This window comes from Salminus brasiliensis, chromosome 9 (assembly GCF_030463535.1).
Source record: "Salminus brasiliensis chromosome 9, fSalBra1.hap2, whole genome shotgun sequence".
In the NCBI taxonomy this organism is placed as follows: domain Eukaryota; kingdom Metazoa; phylum Chordata; class Actinopteri; order Characiformes; family Bryconidae; genus Salminus; species Salminus brasiliensis.
Window position 1 is genome coordinate 13,354,120 of NC_132886.1, and position 21,935 is coordinate 13,376,054.

At 40.9% G+C, this 21,935-nt stretch overlaps 1 protein-coding gene across 2 annotated transcripts; it reads left to right on the plus strand.

Annotated features, from left to right (window-relative positions):
* Positions 1-4,940: 4,940 nt before the first annotated feature.
* efs (embryonal Fyn-associated substrate) lies at positions 4,941-21,246 on the plus strand. 2 transcript variants are annotated; one of them, XM_072687490.1, is made up of 8 exons: positions 4,941-5,110; positions 6,349-6,617; positions 10,099-11,487; positions 13,354-13,476; positions 14,410-15,321; positions 16,677-16,751; positions 16,897-17,154; positions 18,165-21,246. In XM_072687490.1, the coding sequence occupies exons 2-8, from the start codon at positions 6,606-6,608 to the stop codon at positions 18,345-18,347; spliced, it is 2,952 nt and encodes a 983-aa protein (XP_072543591.1). In that variant the 5' UTR covers positions 4,941-5,110; positions 6,349-6,605; the 3' UTR covers positions 18,348-21,246. The 2 variants fall into 2 exon arrangements, with proteins under 2 accessions (XP_072543591.1, XP_072543593.1); XM_072687492.1 differs by lacking the exons at positions 4,941-5,110; positions 6,349-6,617 and adding an exon at positions 8,848-8,874.
* Positions 21,247-21,935: the final 689 nt, after the last annotated feature.

Sequence of the window (21,935 nt, forward strand, 5' to 3'; positions counted from 1 at the left end):
ACACCAAAGACACATTTAGCATATTTTGTTCTTCAGGCTTTAGTTCAGAGGAATATAGCTATCATAGTTAGCCAGATAACTTAAGCCCAAAGGTGAGGTGTGTCCAATAGGAATGTCTCAGGATTGGACAAGCTAGGCTGTGGGCTAAAGTTATCTGGCTAAAGTTAGAAAGCCTGTTTTGTGAAATACCTCCAGGTGTTTAATGGGGTTAGCCTTCATCTTCATCATGTGAGATTTAGTTTCTTTTGATATTTACAGTGTATATTTTTTTTCTTTAGGGATGCTAAGCAGCTCCAGCACTGTAGAGGAAGGTAAATTGTTATTTAGTAAAACATTCTTTAACATTAAAATATGTTTTAGAAACATGTGATACTCTACCGCAAACTATGAAGGCCTTCTTTCAGTATGTTCAGTGTGTTCAGAAATAGCTCAGTAGATAGGCTGGAGACATGTGGTGTGTGTTTTCTTGTACTGGAAGCCAATGCTGAAGACGATGCAGTCACCCTGGGAAGGAGTAGATTTCTGATTCTCGTCAGCGCTTTCGCTATTCTTGTTTTCCTTTGTGGAGTAGTCATTACAGGTAAGTTGTGTATTTGTGTTTTTGAGAGTATTAAAAGTTGAAAGCAAATGTGAAAATATGAACCATCAGTTTCATGTTGTTTAATTTCAGTTAATTTGTGTCATGCTTCATTTTTGTATTATTTTTGTTTCTGATTTTGACAGCTGCTAAGTTAATACAATCGAAAGATCTGCTTAATCTAGGTAAACATTGTTGTCCAACACCAATTTCTAACTAATAATATTATAATGTTAAAACAATGACAATATGTTGTTGATCGACTGCAAAACCTTATACTTTTATTATATATTTATCTCCCTATAGGTTTGACAGACGCTCAGAAGGGGTTTCCCAGTATGTCAAGTAAGTGATTGCATTGTAGCGATTGCATCTTTGTAGAAATCTTACTAATTCTAGTAGTTGATCATTTAATAATCATCTGTAAACCAACTTTTACTTTTTGTGCATTTATTTGTGTGTTTATTTATGTTATGAGTTTATTTATCTATATTATTTGTTCATACTGTACTGAATGATGTTGTTGACCTCAAATCTTATGTATTCATATACAGGAAAAGCCGGCGTGGTTCCAGATGAAGGTAATCCAGTGGACATTTTTTAGCATTTATTAGTATTTGCTTTGTTCATAGTGTCTCTGGCTTTCGCTTGATTTGTTTATTTGAACGTTATGTGGTGGCTCAAACTCTGAAAGGTATTAATATTAATAAACTTTAGGTTTATTTTTCTTATGTGGTCTCAAGCTGTTGTGCAGTAATTGTCTCTGTTTGTTTACAGTGTGGCATTGGATTGTGGATGCTAAAGGTGAAGCAAAATTCATGACTCACAAGACTCACAGACTTCCTTTAGGGTGTCAGCAAATGCCTTAACCTCTAATTTGAATTGAATCAAAACTCTTTCTAGATTTAGATTAGATGTTACCCTTCAGGATTCAACCGGATTCAACTTCCACATTTAATCCATCCATGGCAGTGTACACACTCACACACTTACAATAGTGAATAGGGCAGTTAGAACACACACCTGGAGTGGTGGGAAGTCACCTTAATCCCCAGGGAGCAATTGGGGTGAAGGCCATGGCCACCCCCTCAAGATGGACAGAGTACCATTAACTTGGAACATTTGACATATGACTGGTTGATTTTGAATGCCTGTTTCTGAATTTCTGCCTCTGTTTGTTTGTTTACACTTTATCAACAGCTGAACTGACTCTTAACCCTAAATCTGCTCACGCCCTCCTCAGAGTGAGCAATGATGGCAAGAGTCTCTATCAAGCCTCTCTCAGCAGTCCTCCTCGAGTCCCGACAGCTGAGACATATCTGAAGTGTATCTGTGTTTCATCAAAGACCCTGCTCAGCACTAGGCTCTATTTTGAACTTCAGGTAACACAGACTGTCCCCTGGACTCTGGGGTTGCGTACAGAATCTTTCGATGCAGATCACATGCATGATTTTTCTCCTGGCGCTGGCATCTGGACGATTGCCTCAGCAAATGGTAACATAGTAATCAATGATGGTAAGGCCACTCTTACACCTTACGCCACGCCGGCGCGGCTGGGACTGTACCTGGATTACGAACATAATCAGCTGTCCTTCTACGACGCTGGGGCTAAACTTCACCTCTATACGTATTTTGCCAGCTTCAAAGAAAAGCTTCTGTTTTATGCAGCTGTTGATGTTGGGGCAGAAGAGACCCACAGTGCATTTATTATCATTTTATAATTTGTTCTTACTCAAATGACAGGTTTAGTGTCAGAGGTTTAATGCTGAAGCTTTTTACTGAATAAAAGCTGTTTTTATTGCTTTCTGTAATATTTCTTTATTCGTTTTGAACGTTGAACGCTTTGGACAATTATTTCATTTTACATCATATGGAAACATCAGCTGCTTTGGACATTGTATAATATATATACAAATAATGCATTGTATTTAGTGATGAATTGAGCAAACTTGTAAAAGCTTTGCCCATTAACTTCCTTTAAAAATTCTGAATGTTTTATTTTCCGCTTCTATAAGGATACTTTAAAATATTGAAACTGTAATGTTTTTATCCAGACAACAAGAATATATTAGGGCATTTCCTAGACAGTGAAGGGCATTTTATTAAATTATCATTGATTTGACAGTGACAGTAACAGTCATCTACAGAAAGATTTCTGTAAATGAGCTAGAGTGCATCCTATAAGCTCATTTTTATATGTAATACCTGGCCAATTCATAAAATGGCAACCTAAACAAGATACCTAAAACAATTTATTAAAAATATTCTATACAGATAATTCATACAGAGACTATACCTAAACCAAGAATGAGCATTAAGGCCTGGAATACCTTAATCCGCTTAATCTGTGTCCTGGAAACTGAGCTATAGTGGCTGTGTGTGTACATCTCATGTACTCTCAATGTTTCTATGCATTCTTACTATTACAATAATAAAAAAATCATTCAGTGGTCCAGGCACATACACACACACACACACACACACAAAGCAGAGGTCCAGAATGAGTGACATGACCAGAAGGACCATGTCAATGATACAAAGGAGCCTCACAAAATGAACAGCAATGACAATCAGACATTTAAAGCTGAAGCAGATGGGAAAACACGCTCTGATTTTAACAGTTAATGTTTTATTAGATCTGAAAAATGTCAAGACCTGCAGAGAATGCCTATTAAATAAATATATAATAATATAATAATAAATCATAAATATAATGTAAAAAAGGCAGGAAGAAAATGCAAAACATTTTTTCTTATCAGTGGAAGTCGTGTCACAGGTAGTGGTGGCTTTCTAAACTGGCTAGTGTTTAATGACAGGATAAGTAATGGTGCAAGCAGTTCGAATGCTGCAGAAATCATCAGAAACCTCCCCATTAAAAACACAGCCTCTAGCCTCGTATTGGCAGTGCTTTACACAGAAAAGGAAATTGTCCAAAAGGCACTGGCAAGGTCGTCAAGGAGTGTTTCAGAGCTACAGAGTGGAAAGATTTAGACTGCCAAGGTCAATTTGACCAGTTTATTCAATTAAATTTCACATGGAGTCACAGAAATATTGTATCAGGTGTGTTAGATGAAGGGAACAGCATGCATAGTGTGGGTGTCCTCAGGGCAGGGATTGTGTACTCCTGTCCTAGCACCTGGCTTATCCACTCTTTTATATCCCAGGAAAGGCTTAATGCCACAAGGCAAGTCCTAAATGGCGGTGGCAGTAGTTTTGAAGCACATTTCACTTGTTTCTGACCCCAAAAATGTTTAATGTTTTTATTATATGTTTGTGTGCATGTCATTTATACCTACAACAATATTTATGAAGTAAGCAAACCCCAAGCCCTGTCCAACAGGAGAAAAGGCCTGGGGCATTCCTAAAGGAGAGTCCTCACTTTTGGACAAAGGGGGATTAGGAGATCCTAAGTGACACTCACCCACTGTGAATGCTTGATTCATCCAAAAAAAAAAAACCTCTTTCAGATGTACACAAGCACCTCTTAAACAAAACACTCTCAGAGCGCTGTGGGAGGAGCTAAACTGCTGCATGTGAAAAGGCTATACTGAGGATATACTGTATGTAAATACACGGTTTATTGTGACTATGAATACAATGACTGCAAAATGTGCTGTACAGCTTCATTTCGATATGGATGTGGGTGGATAGTATGAACTGGGGAGTGAGTGTTTATTTAGATGTTTGCAGTTAAAATTAAAAACCTTTTTCCCTTTTTTTATTAAACTGTACACATCTAGAGTTTCAATAAACACTGAATAATGATGGATTAAATTGAATAATATAAAAATAAAAAACATTTTTAATTTGTTATTGATTTTATTTTATTAAATTTAATTACATTTTATTTACAACAAATGTAGTCACAAAGCAGCTTTACAGAGATCCGGGTCCGAGCCTATTTTGAGTGAGATAGTGGCACCAGTGGCAAGGGAAAACTCCCTCGGATCGAGAGGAAGAAACCATGACAGGAACCAAGACTCATCCTCCTCTGGTCGACACCGGATTTTTATTTAATTAATTAATTTATTTATTTATTCATTTTTTTTTTTTTTTTTTTGTAAAGTAATATTTTAAGACATTATTCTTACAGTCTCGTGACTGACACGAGCGTGTAAAAAAAAGAAAAATAAGGAAAGACCCCTTGTGGCACAAGAAACAGCCCTGGGAATAAACTATCCTGACAAATGCCGGTTAGTTGAGTTCCTCCAGGTGCGCCAGACGTTGGGAAAATGGGGAAATGTGCAGCGCAGGTGGAAAAAGCCTTGGGCCAAAATGTTCAAATGGAAAGAAGCGGTCTTTGTTCTGAGAGATGTCCGCTAGGAGGCGCCCTTACTGTCTTAGTGGGGAAAGGAGGGGGGCATTAGCTGTGGTGAGTGTAATTCAAACCCAAATCCCCGTCCAGGCCCGGGGAGGGCGAAGCTAGAGAAGCTCGACAAACAGCAGCGGGCCCAGACTGTCCGTCTGCAGGAGTATGTGTTAAATGGCTCTGCTGGCGGCTCCTCTCAGTGCAGTGTGAACAGCAATGACACGGTAAGACGTCGTTTTTCTTGTATTTCGGTCTCCTCCTCGCCTCGGTGCTCGGGGCTGAGGATCCCTGGTGGCCTTTGTGTTGGAAATGAAACATATTTACAGCACGAAAAGCATTACCGGGGCCCAAAGCGAACTGAGGGGCTTTCTGATTTTCATTGTTCGAAATTTGAGCTGCAGTTGGGTCTGACCGCTGCGAGCGTGGAGGCTCACAGAGCTGGAATGGGTGCGATTCTGCGATGGAAAACGAAACGTGGCTGAAGCTTTGGCTTTCAGAAATCTGTCCTCAGAATAAGGAGCGTCCAAAGCCTGGGGAGATTCACTCAGTGAACAGACCTGCTAGGAAATAATCTGAGTGGATTCCTCGTTATTAGGAGGATCTCTTGGTCCATAAATAGAAAAGATCTGTGACTGACAAGAGCCCAGTAGCAGACAGAGCAGAAGCTCTGTAGATCTACAGAGGGGTTGTTTAGGAGGGAGCATTAAAAAAAAGCCTACTTTTTAATTAAAACGTGATTAAAATAAAGTCCCATCTGCAAGTGCAGTCACACTATTTATTATCATGTAATTGGTAGCTAATAGGAGACCATTAGAGGGTTTGGGGAGGTCAGGTGGGGGCTGGTAGCTAAATACTTTAATTATGACCAAATTTCTGGTCTGTGTCTGATTTAGTCTTCACTGTGTTCAGTTCATGCTTTTTTGTTCTATAAAGAACCATTTTTATTATAAAAATGTTCTTACATCTTTAAAAGGTTCCTCACACATGCACCTCTGTTACAAACATGGTACCTTATGGATCCAAAAATGGTTCTTCTACTGTAGAACTCTTAAGAACCCTTTGTAGCACCTTTATTTTTTAAGAGCTTACTCACAGTTTTAGTATAACTAATTCATCCAACAGTCCCATAATTACAGGATTTCCCTTAGTGAAGGTTACAGGCCAGCATTAAAACCAATGGAAACCCAAAACAGTGAAGATAAAGCAAGATCTAGACCACAGATCTGCTACAAGGGGTTCTTTGAGTGATGCCATAGCAGAACCAGTTTTGGATCCATAAAGAAACATGTGTGTAAAAGAGATGTGTATGTTTAAAGGTCTAGGTAAGTGAATGTAAAGGTTCCTCGCAGGTTCTCATAGTTCTTCTATGGTATTTCTTAAAGAACCCTTGTTGTAGTAGCTTAAGTGTTTCACAGAGTGTGCTGTGACAAAATAAAAAATACAGCCTGTTTTAATCCACCAGGTTTAAAGTGGGAGAAGACATCATGGAAGACCATATGATTCCCAAACAGATAAGGAGACTGACACTTATTTGGATGTAAAGAAAAGGAGATCTTTGAGGACTGGCCAGCTTACACCATTGGGAGATCCAGCCCAGCGCCTGGTTCTGGCCAACATGCACATGGGTCATACTGTCCACAAGTGACCAGGACAAAGGTTCGACCTGGACCCAGTACAGACCCAGCCTGAGCATTAAAACACGGACCACTGGCAGCAGCCATGTCTCTCTCTGTAAGTGTGTATGTGTGTGTGTGTTTGATTGAAGGACGTTAATGATGTGCCAATCGGACATGCAGGCTTTGGTATTTAACATTCACCACGGTTAAATCCACTGCTGTCCAAACCAATAATTTTAAATCCCTTTGGGAGCATGGAGGCGGAGCAATTGGGGCTCAGCCTGTCCCAGAGTAGTTAGTCCCCTAGGGAGAGAGAGAGGGATAGAGAGAAAATGAGAGAGGTGCAGGCTGAGCGGATGACAAAAGGGCCTAAAACTGAGGGACAGATGTGTAGCCCCTCCCCCGCTCATTTCTCTCATGATCATCTGTTCCCTTTCTCTCTCTGTGTCTCTCTTTTCTTTTGCTTATTTACTCTATTGTGCTATTCTAAAAGGCAGCCAGTAAAGTCCCACTCATTGTATATCCTTTGCTTATATATAGGTTAATAAGTCAACAGTTATCAGCCAGTAAAGAAAACACATCTCTTTCAGTGTTTGCTCGTCCAGTGCAATTAGCTTGTAAACACTTTTATATTTAGCGGTTCTGAACGGTTCTTTTAAAGGGCCCATATTGTGAAAAACACTTTTCCTACCTTTTCTGAAAAATAAATAATAGGGCTGCGCCGATCCAATACTCACAATATGAACAGATACAGTAGTGGCCAAACTCACTTTATTGGATATTAGAAGGAAAAAGTATAATATGATCCACTACCCTAAACTATCATGTACAAATGCATGGTTCAAGTCAACATATGCGATATTCAATATTCTGGGCCTCATAACTCAGAATCAGTGTTACATATAAACATAGTATACCAAGCAGATATACTTTCCCTGTCTAACCATGTTTTTATAGTCTTTACAAGCAGCAACTCTGGATGCAGTCATTAAGGAAATGTATGGTCAAAACCTGGTGAAATTTGTACATATATCTAAATTCTGTTCAATTCATATTTTATTCAGACATATTTAAGTAGTCTAGAATCTCCCAAAAATAACGTGACATGTTTGACTGTCTCGTAAAGTTATGTCAAACTATTAGAAATCACACAAAATTGTTCTAGGGCTCTAAGGGTTAAGAGAGAGAAAATATACTCAAGGTTGTAGTATTGGTATCAGTATTGGACGTAAAAAATAGTGGAATTGTGCCACCCCTAGTAATTACCATTTACTATATATAAACTATACGATTCACTATCTAGTCCATATATGTAAACTTAGCTGCCTTTTTGAATTCTTTTTTTTTGTAATGTCACAAAAAGCAACATACAGCCCCCATTCAGCCTGCAGACATTTAGCCCCACCAACTCAAGTTACAAAGCTAAACTATACAACCTGGGTGACTTTTTAGATAAGAAAAAGTACAGGACAGCCAATCTGAACATAGCTTGTATCAATATGCCAGTCTTAAACGCACAATAACAAGTGGATAAAAAATCAGGATGTACAATGAATTATGATAAATGTAATAAGTTGATGTCAGAGTCTTTCTGAACCGGCTAGACATAATGGAGTCTCACCTGAGCCACCGCCTGGATGATTCAACATCAGACAGTTAGTATCAGTTCACTGAGCGGACACAAGCTATGTGGTAGGAAGGCAGAGCGAGAGAGATTGTTAGTCGATTAGCTAGAGGTTCACTCCGGGCCAGGGTCAGTGGGAGCTACAGTGTTTAGCACGCCATCAGCTCTGTCCCAAAATACCCTGTTTTACAAACCAAAGAATTCGAACACCAGAATCATAGCTGATCTGAAAAACAGCACCGTAATCAGCATATCTTGTTGCTGTAAAGAGTTACCATGAAACTACGAGTTTTGTCTTCTGTCAAATGGCCATACATTATTATTATGCTTCTGTTTTTAATATTTGCTCCTGGCCTCAGTTAGTCTAGAGTTTGCCAAAGTCTCTGTCAGTTCTGTTTGTTAAGCAAACCAGACAACAAGGTCATTTTTTTATCTAGTGGATGCTTGTTTGCGCAATGTGCTGAACTACGGAGAAACTGAAATGGACTGTAATGTCAGTGTATCCTGTCCTGTCTGAATAACAGGTTTCATGATTGGCTGGCCCGTCTGTTTTCCTGTTCAGTTTACTGTCGTTCTAACAGTGGAGTATGTGGCCGTTTAGCTGAAGCAGCCTTTTGGCTCTGAGTTGAATTTCTATTTTGAGCTCTGAAAACACTGTCAGCTGGAAGCTTGACTAAATTGATTTAAGTAATTTAGATGCGAGTGCAATTGGATTTAAACTTCACCAAATGAAGTTATGAGTGGCAAAGTGAGTTTGGTGCTAGTTTCTCTTCTCTCCATGTTTATTCATGTCTGATTCGAAATCTGTACATTCATGCCTGTGTTTTGTTTTTTTATGTTTTCTTATTTTTGATAATACTTATCATCATTATTTAATTTACAGATTTAAGCTCTTAAACTGTAAGGATATGTATGTGGGTCCACACTTCAGTATCATTTATAACTAGTTGCTGAACAGGTTTTAGGATTAATTGTCTAATAACAAGCTCACAATTAGTGCTTATATCATATACACTGGAATACTGGCATTGGTGTGACACAGCAGTGATACTGATAGATGAAAACTAATTGTGCAATGTTTTGTACAAATCTAAATAAATAATGTATATATATAGGGTTCATTTTGATGTGTTTTCTTGTGGGAGGAAAATCAAATATGTTAAATCAATTTCAGGTGTTTAAGACATTCTTCAAGATTATTAAAATTAATATTATTCTAATATTAAGATTACTCTCCATTAATTGTACGAATGCTAACTGAAGTATAATCTGATGTTAGTAATGTATCAATATAAAATATTGTAGTGTGTCAAATAGGGATGTAACAGAACCAATTATGAAGTCACTGGCCCACACCATTATTTGAAAAGCAACAAAAATCCCCAAATTCATAAAGCTAACATTTAATATATATATATATATATTTATTTATTGTATAGTTTAACATAAAGTTCTCCCTGAGGTAACTGGTAGTGTGTAAACTTTAGCTTTTCCTTCATCTGTCGAAGTACGCCAACAGCATCTTCGTCCGATCCACCACTTGCTCTCAATTGCTAGGAACTACAGAATTTCCACAGCTGATTTGAAAAAAACAAAACAAAACAAAAAAAAACAAAAAAAGTGTCTGACTATGGTGAGTGTCCCTTGCACTCACCATAGTCAGACACCAATCAGTTTAGGCTAAGCATAGCATGCCATGTTGCTAACTTGCTAACAACTTACAATGTATGGTCTCCAAGTGGAACTTGCTCTTGTGAAATTCGGTTCTGCATGTTACTCAGGCTTCGTTCACAGGCTACTGTGTATTCTATTAACTGTACTGTAACTTGCAGTTAATCATTCGTTTACCTCTCCTCTCTTTCTGTGTCTTCCCCATGATGATATCTGACCTCTACTGCTGTAGCTGACTTTTACATTTGAAGCCAAAACTTTTCTTCTCTAACTCTGCCTGATTTCTTACTCTCACTTTCAGACAGTGCTAGCAAAAGCATTGTTCGACAATGCTGCAGAGAGTCCGGAGGAGCTGGCCTTTCGCAAGGGTGACATTCTGATGGTTCTGGAGCAGGAGCAGGACGGGGGTCCCGGCTGGTGGCTCTGCTCCCTCCATGGACGGCAGGGTATTGCCCCGGCCAACAGGTTACGCCTCCTACATACCGCCCCGGCTCCAGGTCCTGCCCCGACAGGCACTGACAACCGCCGGGCCCCCAGCGTAGACTCGGTTTATCTCTCACCCGGCCAGCAGACCCGTGCCAATGGCCTGTGCACGGAAGACGCAGATGGAGTGTATCTCTCGCCTCCAAGCCTGGGGGAAGGGGTCTATCAGAGTCCAGGAGGTGCCCCAGGATCGGTCAGGCAGGGTGAGCTTCGTCAGGCTGAAGGCAGGAGACCTCGCTCGCACTCCAGCTCAGGGCCGAGGCCACGGCCAGACTGGAGCGAGATGGGGGCAGAGGGTCGCCCTCGCTCGCCCTCTCTCAGAGGACGGGTTGGAGAGACTGGTTCACTTTACCAAACCCCTGCCTCGCCTGCACCTCTGGCAGCACAATATAGATCTCAGGGTGCCTTGGTGTCAGAGTCAGTGTACCTGACTCCCAGTGTTGTGGCTAGACCTGTTGGGGAAGCAGCCGGAGAGGTCGCCTATTTAACCCCAAGGGAGTCGGGGGCTGCAGGGCATTCGGATGGCTGCTATCTGGTCCCTCGGCCAGCTGTGGCAGCTTTACCCAATGAGGATTTGTATCAAACTCCGATGAGTGGTGCTCCAGTGGCAGGACAGTCTGTTTCAGTGCCTGTTGCTAGGCTTCAAGATGGAGCAACCAGCCAACCCAAAGCAGGTCAGGAAGCTCCAGGGATGTACCAAACCCCAACCCCGCCAGGGGCAGCCATGTCAAGGACTCCACAAACAGAGCGCAAACTACCTTCTGGGTCTACAGTGGTATCGCCCGCCTCAGGACAAAATCTTAAGCAGACACCCCCTACTCCCAGACCTCAGGGTCCGTCTGCCACCCCGCCTGTGGGTCGTGGGAAGCTGTCCCAGGCTGCCATGAGGGGTTCCCCTCTTCTAGTTCGGGCAGGAAAAGCTGGGGTGCCAGGATCTCCAAACTTCGGCAGGAAGCCCCCTCCACCAGCACCGCCAGTGAGAAGTGTAACCAGGAAGGATTTACCTCAATGTGCAACCGTGCCCACCGCCAGTGCTGCACCCCAGGCAAGCCCTGCACTCCTGCAGCCCAGTAAAGAGGAAGAACAAGGACAGATGAGTAGAGATGGAGGGAAACAGGAGAAAGAGAAGAAAAAGACCACACAGATCATGAAGAAAGGAGAAGACAAACAGGGTGGGGTTGCTGCTGATGAAAATCTTGGCGATCAGGTATAAACATAGATGGAACAAGGAAATACTGACACTAATAGCTGTGCTTCTGAGTTTTTACATTAAGTTGAAAAACCATTTCAGCCTGTGTGGGGGTACAGGGTTGTGTAGGGTAGCTGGTTATCTATTAGGCAGACTTGACTCAGCATTAAGCTATTTGGTTAACTAAAAAGTTTTTTTTTATTCAACTTGGCAACATGTATGTCATTTGGTTTTACTTAGTAACTGGGTTCATATTGAACCAAAAAGAGGCCCAGACAGCCCTGCTTCCTTTCAGGTCTCCATAATTCCATTTCAGTATGTTGAATCTCTGCTGAACATGTAGCCAGTTGAGCACGTTTTAATATGATCATAAGATCAAGCAACCAGGTTTGAGCCCATTTTAAATTCATTTCCACTAGGGATGTACCAATATGGGAATTAAGGGTGATGCTGTTGTCTGATATTTGTCATTTGCATATATGCTGATGCTATTACCAATGCTGATCATCTAACATCAGAAATATTGGCCAAATCTGTTGGATTCTGTTGGATCTGCTTGTGTTTTTAAGCAGTTATCTACCAGTACCATATTATGTCATTGTTCATCTCTACTGAAGAAAATGTAGCCGTTAATTGTGCTCATAAGATAAGAATGTGGTTCTTGAATTGAATTAATTTCTGTGTTTAAAGTAGGTGTAGTTGGTTTTCCTGGTGGTACTCAGTAATTACATGGAAAACAATACAAATAGGCTGTTAGGTTTAGGATTAAGGGACGGGCCTTTCGCTGTGACTTACATGATGAATCCTGAAAAGCCTGATTGCAATTATTTAAACTGATGATGTGATTATGTATAATCAGTGCATCAAGGCAAGTGAAAACACATTTGTTGTGAGTCTTAAGAAAATTCTTAAAAACCGTCTTTCTTTTAGGGGGCAGTGGTCAGTCATTTTTGTTTAGCTGCATTCTCTCAGATGGTTATTTAAGCCATACCACAGTGTACCAAAAGTGTGAGATTTGTAAATGTAAAGAACGTTTAAAGTTGTGTAATGTAAAGAACTTAAAGATAGTCCTAAACCAGTTAAGGTTAATTGTGGATTTAGTGGTTTGATTTTGGATCGCCACCTTATCAACAAACATTCAGAATCTGTCTGGACACAAACAAAGTGAGTAAGTTTCATCTTCGTTGCACACAAAGAAAGCCTAGGCTTTGTCTCACAAATTTTGCAACATGCTCGTCTAAACTGGTAAAGCTGCGTTTGGTTTGATGACCAGAGCACCTGCTGCTCCATCTTAACGGTTCGTTTGTTAATAGCGCAATATTGGGAAACTGCGGTTATCGCGACAGCCATATGTTCGAGAATACATTATCTTAAGAGTCTTGTTGTTTTTGTTGTGGTCTGAATGCGAGTGCAATTGCTGTATTCACACCTGGCCAAACAAATTGCACCAGGAGGGAAAACAAACTGGAGTCTGATTTAACCCGACTAAAACATGCAGGCGTGAAAACACGCTATGTGTCAGTTGTTGTCAGTGGAAACCACTATGTTTGAACAAAAAAAGAACACTTGCATAATAATAATAATAATAATAATAATAATAATAACAGCAATAGCAATTATTTATATGACTAGTTAAGTAAAGAGGGGCAATATGATACACAATAAACAAAAAGCATAATCAATGCAATGCAAAATCAGACACTGCTAGTTCATTATATCTGTGTGTCAGTGTGTCATGATACATTTTGTTATATTTTGAAACCCCCACCCCTACAGTCAATCATCATCAGCTACGATTTCATGATGGTGACGGGCCTAGCAGTGAACTGAGGCCTGGGCCTTCTGGACACCTAAAGAATTAAAGAGAATATGTCTTTTCTGCAGGTTTATGATACTCCCCCCACCAATAGATGGCAGCACCCAGTTCCTGCAGTATCTGTTGAAGAGGATGACAGCATCTACAACACCCCTCGCACAGTCCCCCTTCACACTGACCAGGGATCAGAAGTAAGAGAACAGCAACATGACACAGTTTCCCTGCAACTTCTTCCAAACTTATCATCTTTCCTCTTGTCTGTCTGTCTTTTCTTCTCTTCCGCATTCATCAGACCTCTGCTTACAATTCCGGGCCATTTTTTTTTAACCCTCTCACTCTGTATGTGTGTCTCTCTCGCTCTAACCCCCTCTAACGTAGTCCTTCTCTCATTCCTTCGTTCAAGGGCCACACCTGTTTTTGACTGCTGTGAGCTAATCCCATCTGTCTGTCGCCCTTCCCTCGTTCAGCTGGTCACACCCGTCTCTGGAGGACTGGGTGGCCTGACAGCCTCGCGCGTTCTCTCTCTCTCTCCATTTCTCCACCCACACAACCTCTCCTTCCTTTCCCTCTCATCTGTTTTCTGTTCATCATTACAGTTACAGTTGGGGTTACCCCTCCCTGGCCATCAACCTCAGAAGTGTAATTAAATCTATAAATATGTAATTACTGGTTGCAGAATGTTAATAACACATCCGTAGCATATAGTTAATACACAGTCTTTACTCTTTTTCTTTAATAACATGGTGGAAAGAACAGCCCGCTTGCCTGTGCTCTGGTTTTAGATTGCCATTAGGCCGCAAAGGCCCTCAACGAGGTCACTGGAAGCATGCATCATCTCATGGCATGCACACATACAGCTGTGAAAAGGGGCCAAAGCACTATATAGGCTCTCTGTTAAGGGACCACAATGGTAAAGAAATGGAGCACAGTTTAACATTTATGCACAGTCCTCCCACTGTAGAAAGACATTGTGAGTTGAGCTGTAACACAATGGCTTTTAGAGCAGGGCTATTGTTTCACTGAACTGTGGCTGAGAGCTGCATGGGTTGTTAAAAGAACAATTATCTGTTCCCCGTGAATAACACAGTCTCTCTTGCTTCCTCCTCCATGTCGTCTTGTGTTAGATTTACGACGTTCCCACCCTCGCCCTGAATCCAGCCTGCAGTGTCCCAGCATCTTCTGTGGTGTGCAGCGAAGTGGAAGACGATGTGTACAGTGTTCCTAGTCTTCCAGGTCTGCCCTTGGAGTCGATCGAAATACTTGGATCTGTATTGGCAGAAGCGGGAGGCAAATTGGAACTTTACTCTATCCCTAGTCCTGGAAAAACGGAAATAGCCTCCGAGGACATCTCAGAAACTGATGGCGGCATTTACGACATGCCTGCTCTTACGCTGGACATCCCAATCCGGCGACTTTCTGTATCCAGCACCGGCTCAGGCGACATCCAGTGGAAAAACTCCCTCTCTGCTCTCGTTCAATCAGCTTTAAATTCAACCTCGGTCATTACCACACCTTCTAAGGACCTGGCCACCACATTGGCTGAGATTTTGTCTGTGTGGAAGGCAGGTCAGGTCAGTGACATCCCACCTCCCCTTCAGCAGATCTGGTCCCGGCTTGCAGACCTTCTCCCCGCACTCTCTGTGTGTGGCTCTGCCCCTCCAGCAGACAGCTTGCTCGCAATGGTGCGCCGCGCTCTTGAGGACTCTGTCTCCTTCCTGCAGACTCAGACCAGACCCCGCCTTCCTTCCCAGGAGTCACTGTCGCGGAGGCCGCTTCCTGCCCTGCCGGTGGCCGAGGTCAAACCCATGGCGGGTGGTATGGGTTCACGTAAGGGTAGCTGGATCCAGGAACGCCCGCTACCTCCTCCACCACCTGCAGCATTCCCATTGCCCCCGACACCTGCCTCCTCTCTACCGCCTGCTGTAAGGACGAACGAGGATGAGGAACAAGGGAATGAGTATGCCGGGATCGGGCTAACCCCTGCACCCCTACCTTCATATCCTGCAGGCGATAGCGTGGGATATGTCAAACTGCAGGTGAGACACAGAATTATACTGGTTGCTGACACAGATGTGCAAATGCACTCACACAGCTTGTCTAGTCCCTGTAAAGAAGTATTGCCAATGAAACAGGACTTTCTGGAGCAGATAATAATGAACCTACTGGCACCATGCCTAATGCCAGGTGTGGGCTTGAGGGGTATAGAGCTCCCTTTCTGGAATGATGGATGGAGCTTTATCCAATACTTTTGGTTGAGTGGGGAGTTGAGGATGAGGTGGGGTGGTGATCATCAAACATCCTGACCTCACTAATGGTCTCGTTGCTGAATGCAATCAAATCCTCACAGCAATGTTCCAAAATAGTAGAAAATAGTTGAAAGCCTTCCTTGGACAGTAGAGACAGTTACTCCAACAAAAGCAGGATGAACTCTTGATTTCAGAAGAAACAATAAATGAGCAGGTGCACAACAGTAATCCGATCATAATCAGATTTGGGCACATATCTGATTGGTCAGGTGGTCATGTACATAGAATAACCAAATCAGATAAAGACTAGCGTCCCGAAAAACAATAAACATCAAACTTTTATTCTAAAGCTTCAGCTGTGATATAGTGACAATGGAGCCTGCATTTGTACAGATTATGACCAGATTAAAATTAATAAATACTCTGGTGAGTTGATACACAACACAGTTGTCCCAGGCACATATATTTGATATATTTTATTGGTTATTGGTAAGTTAATAAACAACAATAAATGTACACATCGTATACTTAGAATGAAATCTAATCATTGAGTTTCTTACTCGACTCATTTTTTAATGATGTCATTGTCAGTTTATTAAAGTGCTTGAAAAACATTTATCAGTATTTATCCGATTATTATTTTTATGTAAACAAACTAATGTTTGTAAGTGTATGTAAATACACTAAATGTGTGCTATATTTTACTGTAAAATATTTTTTGTTCTGGTCATGTGTTAAATACTTGGTTGTGTCTGTGTTCTTTTACATGGAAAATCTTAGCAAATGGTGCAAAGTGTTAAAAGATTGACTCTCTTAGTAAATCGCCCTGTTGTTTTCATGAAAACTAGATTTTTTAGGAAATATGGAAAATATAATCTATAATGCATTTTACTGAATGAAACTATAATATTAATAAGCTCATATTTGGCTAATGACTTATAGTTCATTATAATCATTCCTAATATTTCAGAAGCAATGCAGTTCATGTTATTTAGATTAATGCATCATTGTTTTTTTACACCAACAGACAGGATAGGGTTGTTAGGTCCATTGTAAAATGTCATTTGAAATTGTATTTTATCCTGTAATTGTCTAGTTTGGACTGCGTGTTCTGATTGAACTCTTTATTTTATGTTCTAATTCAGGGGAAGCCTGAACCAGCTCCGGAATCTCAGATAGATAATGGCACATCACAGGTCATCTCCACAAATGATGCCAGAGTAAGCAATAATACACACACAAAATCTGGTTCTTTACAATCACTGCATATGATCTGTACTGATCCAAAAGCCCAGAACGTAGTTCTTACTAGTTTGTGGTTCCTTCAGAGATTCATTATTATATCACTGTTTTTTTCCCCACCAGTTGAGTCCCTCACCTCCTCTCCAAGGCTCTCTGTCTCTGGAGGATTCCGAGCTTCTCTCCTTCTATTCATCCCAAAGCATGTCTCACCTCTCCTGCCTGGGTGACGCCATTGATGCGTTGTTTAACAGTGTTCAGGAGAACCAGCCGCCGCGGGTCTTTGTTTCCAAGGGAAAGAGTCTAATTGTGACTGCACACAAGCTGGTTTTTATAGGCGATACACTCGCCCGTCTTCTCAGCTCCTCGGACCTCAGGGCAAAGGTAGGAGTTCAACTCTAATCTTCAAACAATTTGGTTTGATTATGATTTAAGGCCAGATACATACTCAGTACATGTAAGCAAACGCCAACGCCTGGCCAACGCTCTGCAAGTGCACAGTCCTACTACACACTTTTTACTGTTATGGTGGCAGATTAAAACACTTAGTACTCAGGGGAGTGATAGAGAAAAAATTATAAATAAATAAATGCCATGACAGTTAAATGGAAAAGCATGTCACAGCTACAAGACACCTTGGCTGACGCTGTTGCTCCTCTTGTGGCAGTGCTCAGAATGCAGCTTGCGGTGCGTTATGAAATTAGTCGTGACACATTTTTTAATGCAACTACACACGAAACGCAGTCTGTGTAGCTCAAATTGCCTTGTGTGAAGTATGTTTCGGGCCTACCGCTGCGTAAGTCATATATGTGCACAATCCTGTAGTATTACAGTTCCACATTAGTCCTCATGATTTTTGTGTATGTGTATTGTGAGGGAGACTCAAAGCATGATATGTATTTACTGCAGTAAAGGTTAACGTAAATTACACTCCCCATCTGTAGGTAAATACATGCATTAAACAATAAACTAAGCACTTGCAAGGCTTTTGAAGTTGGAGTGTAGTCTAATAATTTCATATTGGCCAATAATGATCCTAATTAAAGTGACAAACAAAATGAGTGAACGGTTGATCCATCAGATTAGTAGAATGTGTATATGTCTAGTTGTTGTGGTACCAGAGACCTAAAGTGATAAGGGTCATCCGAATGCACCTCTTGTCTAAAATGTGCAGTTGCAGTGATCATGTTTTGTATTGTTTGAAAACACTTACTGCATAATGAACTAGGGTAAAGCATGACTGATTTCAGCAATCTGTGAATAAATTGTGTGTGTGTGTGTATGTATGTGTGTATGAGTGACTCACTAGAAATGGAGTAAGCCAGATAGTTCTGTTCTTACACCTGCCTGCTCATAACCTTGTCTCACCCACACAATCCTTTCTGCCTTTACAGGTCACCACTTCCAGCGGACGCCTCTGTCAGGCCCTGAAGGCTGTAGTTGTTGCAACCAAAGGTGCCGCTCAGAACTACCCCTCAGTCCCAGCCACGCAGGAAATGGTGGACCGTGTGGCTGACCTGTCCCAGCAAGCCGCCGGCTTCTCTGGGCTCCTTCAGCGGCTAGCAGAAATATCTTGATGTCTTCTTCTTCTTTTGGTTCTTTCGTTACAGAGTTTCATTACAGAATGCCTTATTTGTGGGTGTTTGTATTTTTATTACATTTACTTTGTTGATTGTATTCAGAGAGGTACTCTGATTGTATCACTGATTGATTATACCGGTACCACAGTGATTTGATGTGATGCGTGCTTCAAGATGGTGAGTTTGTGTGTGTGTGTGTGTGTATGCGTGTGTGTATGTGTGTATGGGTGCCAGTTTGTAAGTGTTTGGTTCATTGTTGAATTGTTTGTTTTCGGGGTGCCTAGCACACTTCTGTGCGTCCTAATAACTTATTGATGGAGGTTTGGTTTGGTGTGAGGAACGTGTTCTGCACATTGCAAAAAAGGATATCTTGGCAAGCGAAATCATCTCAAATCTAGCCTATATGTAATATTTCTCAGTTTTACAATGTTGTATGATTATGATAAGACTGTTTCACTGATTTTAGACATTTGTTTTTACTTTAAATTTCACTTCAGAAACGCTGAAACAGCTAAAACATTTAGAAATAATTGAAAAAAATATCCCAACAATTTGTCAGAAATATTAGTATATTGATAAGAAGAATTAAAAGGTTTATACCGTAATACTTGCTATACAAAGTATGTCAGTATGTAGAATATATTACACTCTAAGTTTAATCTAAGATAATCTGAACCTTTAAGTCTGTGTTGCTTGTGCCGAAGCTATTTCTGGGTGTTGTTTCAAGTAATTGCATTTGGTGCAATCAGTAAGTTTCTATCAATTACTGAAGATGCCCTCACTTCCCTGAGGTATCAAGAACAGTATCTAATTTTAACACATTTTACATTTTTGAATCAAAGTTTACAAACAAAACCACTCCTATTACTGAGATATAGGGTTAAATCATGTGCTTTGGTTTTTAAAGCAGTACTGTATGTATCAGCTAGATGTAAGACGATTTCGCTTAGCCAAGATTTCATTTTTGACGTTTTGTTGATTGCGTGCTGCACGTTTTTGCTTTCTTTTGTATTTAGTTGGGTTATTGCAAAGTTAGGTTGGGAAATGATGGTCACAAAATGGAATGGTAGTCTGTGGTAATGTCAGGGACAATTCATTTGTCTTTTACATGTACAAAGTCAGCAGGCAGGTTTTTTTTTTGTTTGTTTCTTTGGATTTGTGGGATTACGTTATATGGACAGTCTAAAATGACACAGCACACAACAGCTTGGGCTGCTGCAGTTTATGCCTTAAAATGAAATGGCACAAGCGCTTATTCATCCACAGAGCGCCGTCTTATCCGGTATTGGCTGGAATGCATATACTGATGGGGAGGCAGAAAGGAACTCATGCTTCATTTTAAAAAAACAAAGTTGGGAGGCCCATTTAGTGGAAGGATTTTTGGTGATCCGTTGGATTTTGTCCTTTCCCACGACGGTGACTGAATCAGAAACCTGTTCGGTGGGTCTCCTCCCTCCTCCTCTCTCGCTCTCTGCTCTGTTTTCCCAGCCTTTCTCTTTTTGTATCTTATCCTTGGTCCCTACTTTATTTTCATCCCTCTGTTTGCACGCATTTCCTCCCTTAGGCTCTGGTTCTGCATTTAAGGGCAAAAGCATGTCAGTTGTGAATGCAGTTCAGGGAAAAAGCTGTTCATTCTATTGACATGAAGTAAAGTTGAAACTGTTAGATAAACCACAAAAAAAGATAAGCAAATATAGGCTACTGTAACCTGTAATCTTTGCGCATAGATATACAGCATTTCTTGCCTTTTACTGGAACACAGCAATATGTATCAACCAATTTATATGTGTATAAAACCATATTCCGAGCAGCTTTGAAATTTCATACGCATGTCAGCAGGTTTAGGGATTACATATCTTACTGTGGTGCATCCACAGGTCCAGGCATGAACCTGTTACCTCTCTCTGTGTTGCAGTCAGGTTAGTAGAGCCCTCATGGTTGTACAGCTCTCCCCCATGGCCTACATTTAGAGACGAGGCTCAAGCACAATACCAGGAAACCTTAATTCCTCACTTTGTCTTCCATTTGTCTTCTTTTCAACCTCCTTATCTTTGTCGTCAGGATTTGCTCCTCTCAGCAGTGTGACAAAAGAACCATATGTATTGTAACCTGCTTCCCTGTAGTGTTATCTGTTATCTGTATGCTCATGCACTGACATGTTGGTTGGTCTGCTAAAGCTAACACAGATATCAAGGCTGACGTCTCCAGTCCTGAACACACATGTTGTGCATACAACTGTGGCAGACTGTTTTTCCCTCTGGCCGCCTTTTGTACTGACAGAAGACCGCCACCATGTGGACCGTATCAGTATTACTGCACATCCTGGCATTGCGGTGTGAAAGGATTATCATCCCAGAAGACTTTGTATTCTCTTATACTGCCTGAAACTGGCAATCTCATAAAATCTCCAGGTTTATGTATTGATAATGACCTGTATCATTCTCTCCTGAGTGACCTGCTTTTTCAAAGACTTCTTTGTGAATCTGAAAAACTCAAATACAATAGAAACCATTGTAATGCTTAGGTTAGTTGGCCTTATAGAAAGCATTGTAATCATATTTATTGTTGTTTGTTTGTTTTTGTTTGTTTTTTAATCAAACATATGCATGGCTTTAAGTTGCTCTTTAAAAATACGTATATATGCACATGTGACCAGGGATGTTTTCCTGCAACAATTTGTCATTAATAATTGCTTTTGAATGTGGAGATTTGTTTCCTTTTTGTACCAGAATGTATTTTTGACACTCATTTTTTTGTTTGTTTTACCTTAAATTTGAATGGGTTTCTTCTGACACCTTGTAATGGGTACTTATATGGACACTTCATCTGTTGCTAGGCCTCCTCCGGTACTTGTCATAAAACCAATTTTTCCAAAATACATTTTTGTTTCAATACAGTGGTCAAGAGTGTGTGTTTTTTTTTCGGCCCATGTGCTTTCATATTACCATGTTTACATGTTTAAAGCAGTGGTCCCCCGTCTTGGCCCTTGAAGCTCACCTTACTGAGTGGAAATGTGTGTGACAAAACGGGGGTCTCCAGGTCTAGCATTGGGGACCACTGGTTTAAAAGGCCAATATCCTACATTTGTTTTTATTTTGTATCTTTAAGTAACAATTTGTTTCAGCCAATTGCTTCCTAGCCTACTACTATGAAGGCAGAGTTTCAAAAGACAGCTTCAAGCCAAAAAGGTTGTATGTTTATTTTGGACTACTACCACTGTACCACAGGCACCAAAAAAGTACACTGCATACAGCAAAAATGACAACGAACCGCTACAAACGGAGGAGAGTGTTTATGTGGTGCATAAGCAAGAGAGCAATGTGAACTCAAGGTGGAGTAAATGTTAGCCAGCTAGTGCAACCAGAGACAAATAAGAATAAACTTAGAAGTCTTAAGAGTTTGTGTAGCCGAGAAAAGTAATGAAAAAGGTGGGGGAGTGAGCAATGTGTGAGCAATGGCTCATTGTCATTCAAAGGGACAGAACCAGCCGTTATGAACAGGGCGTGAGAATGGGTGCTGTTGCTGGATTGTTGTTAAGACCTCATGTTAACTGTGTAAATGGGTCACCTGTAAACGAGTATGGTT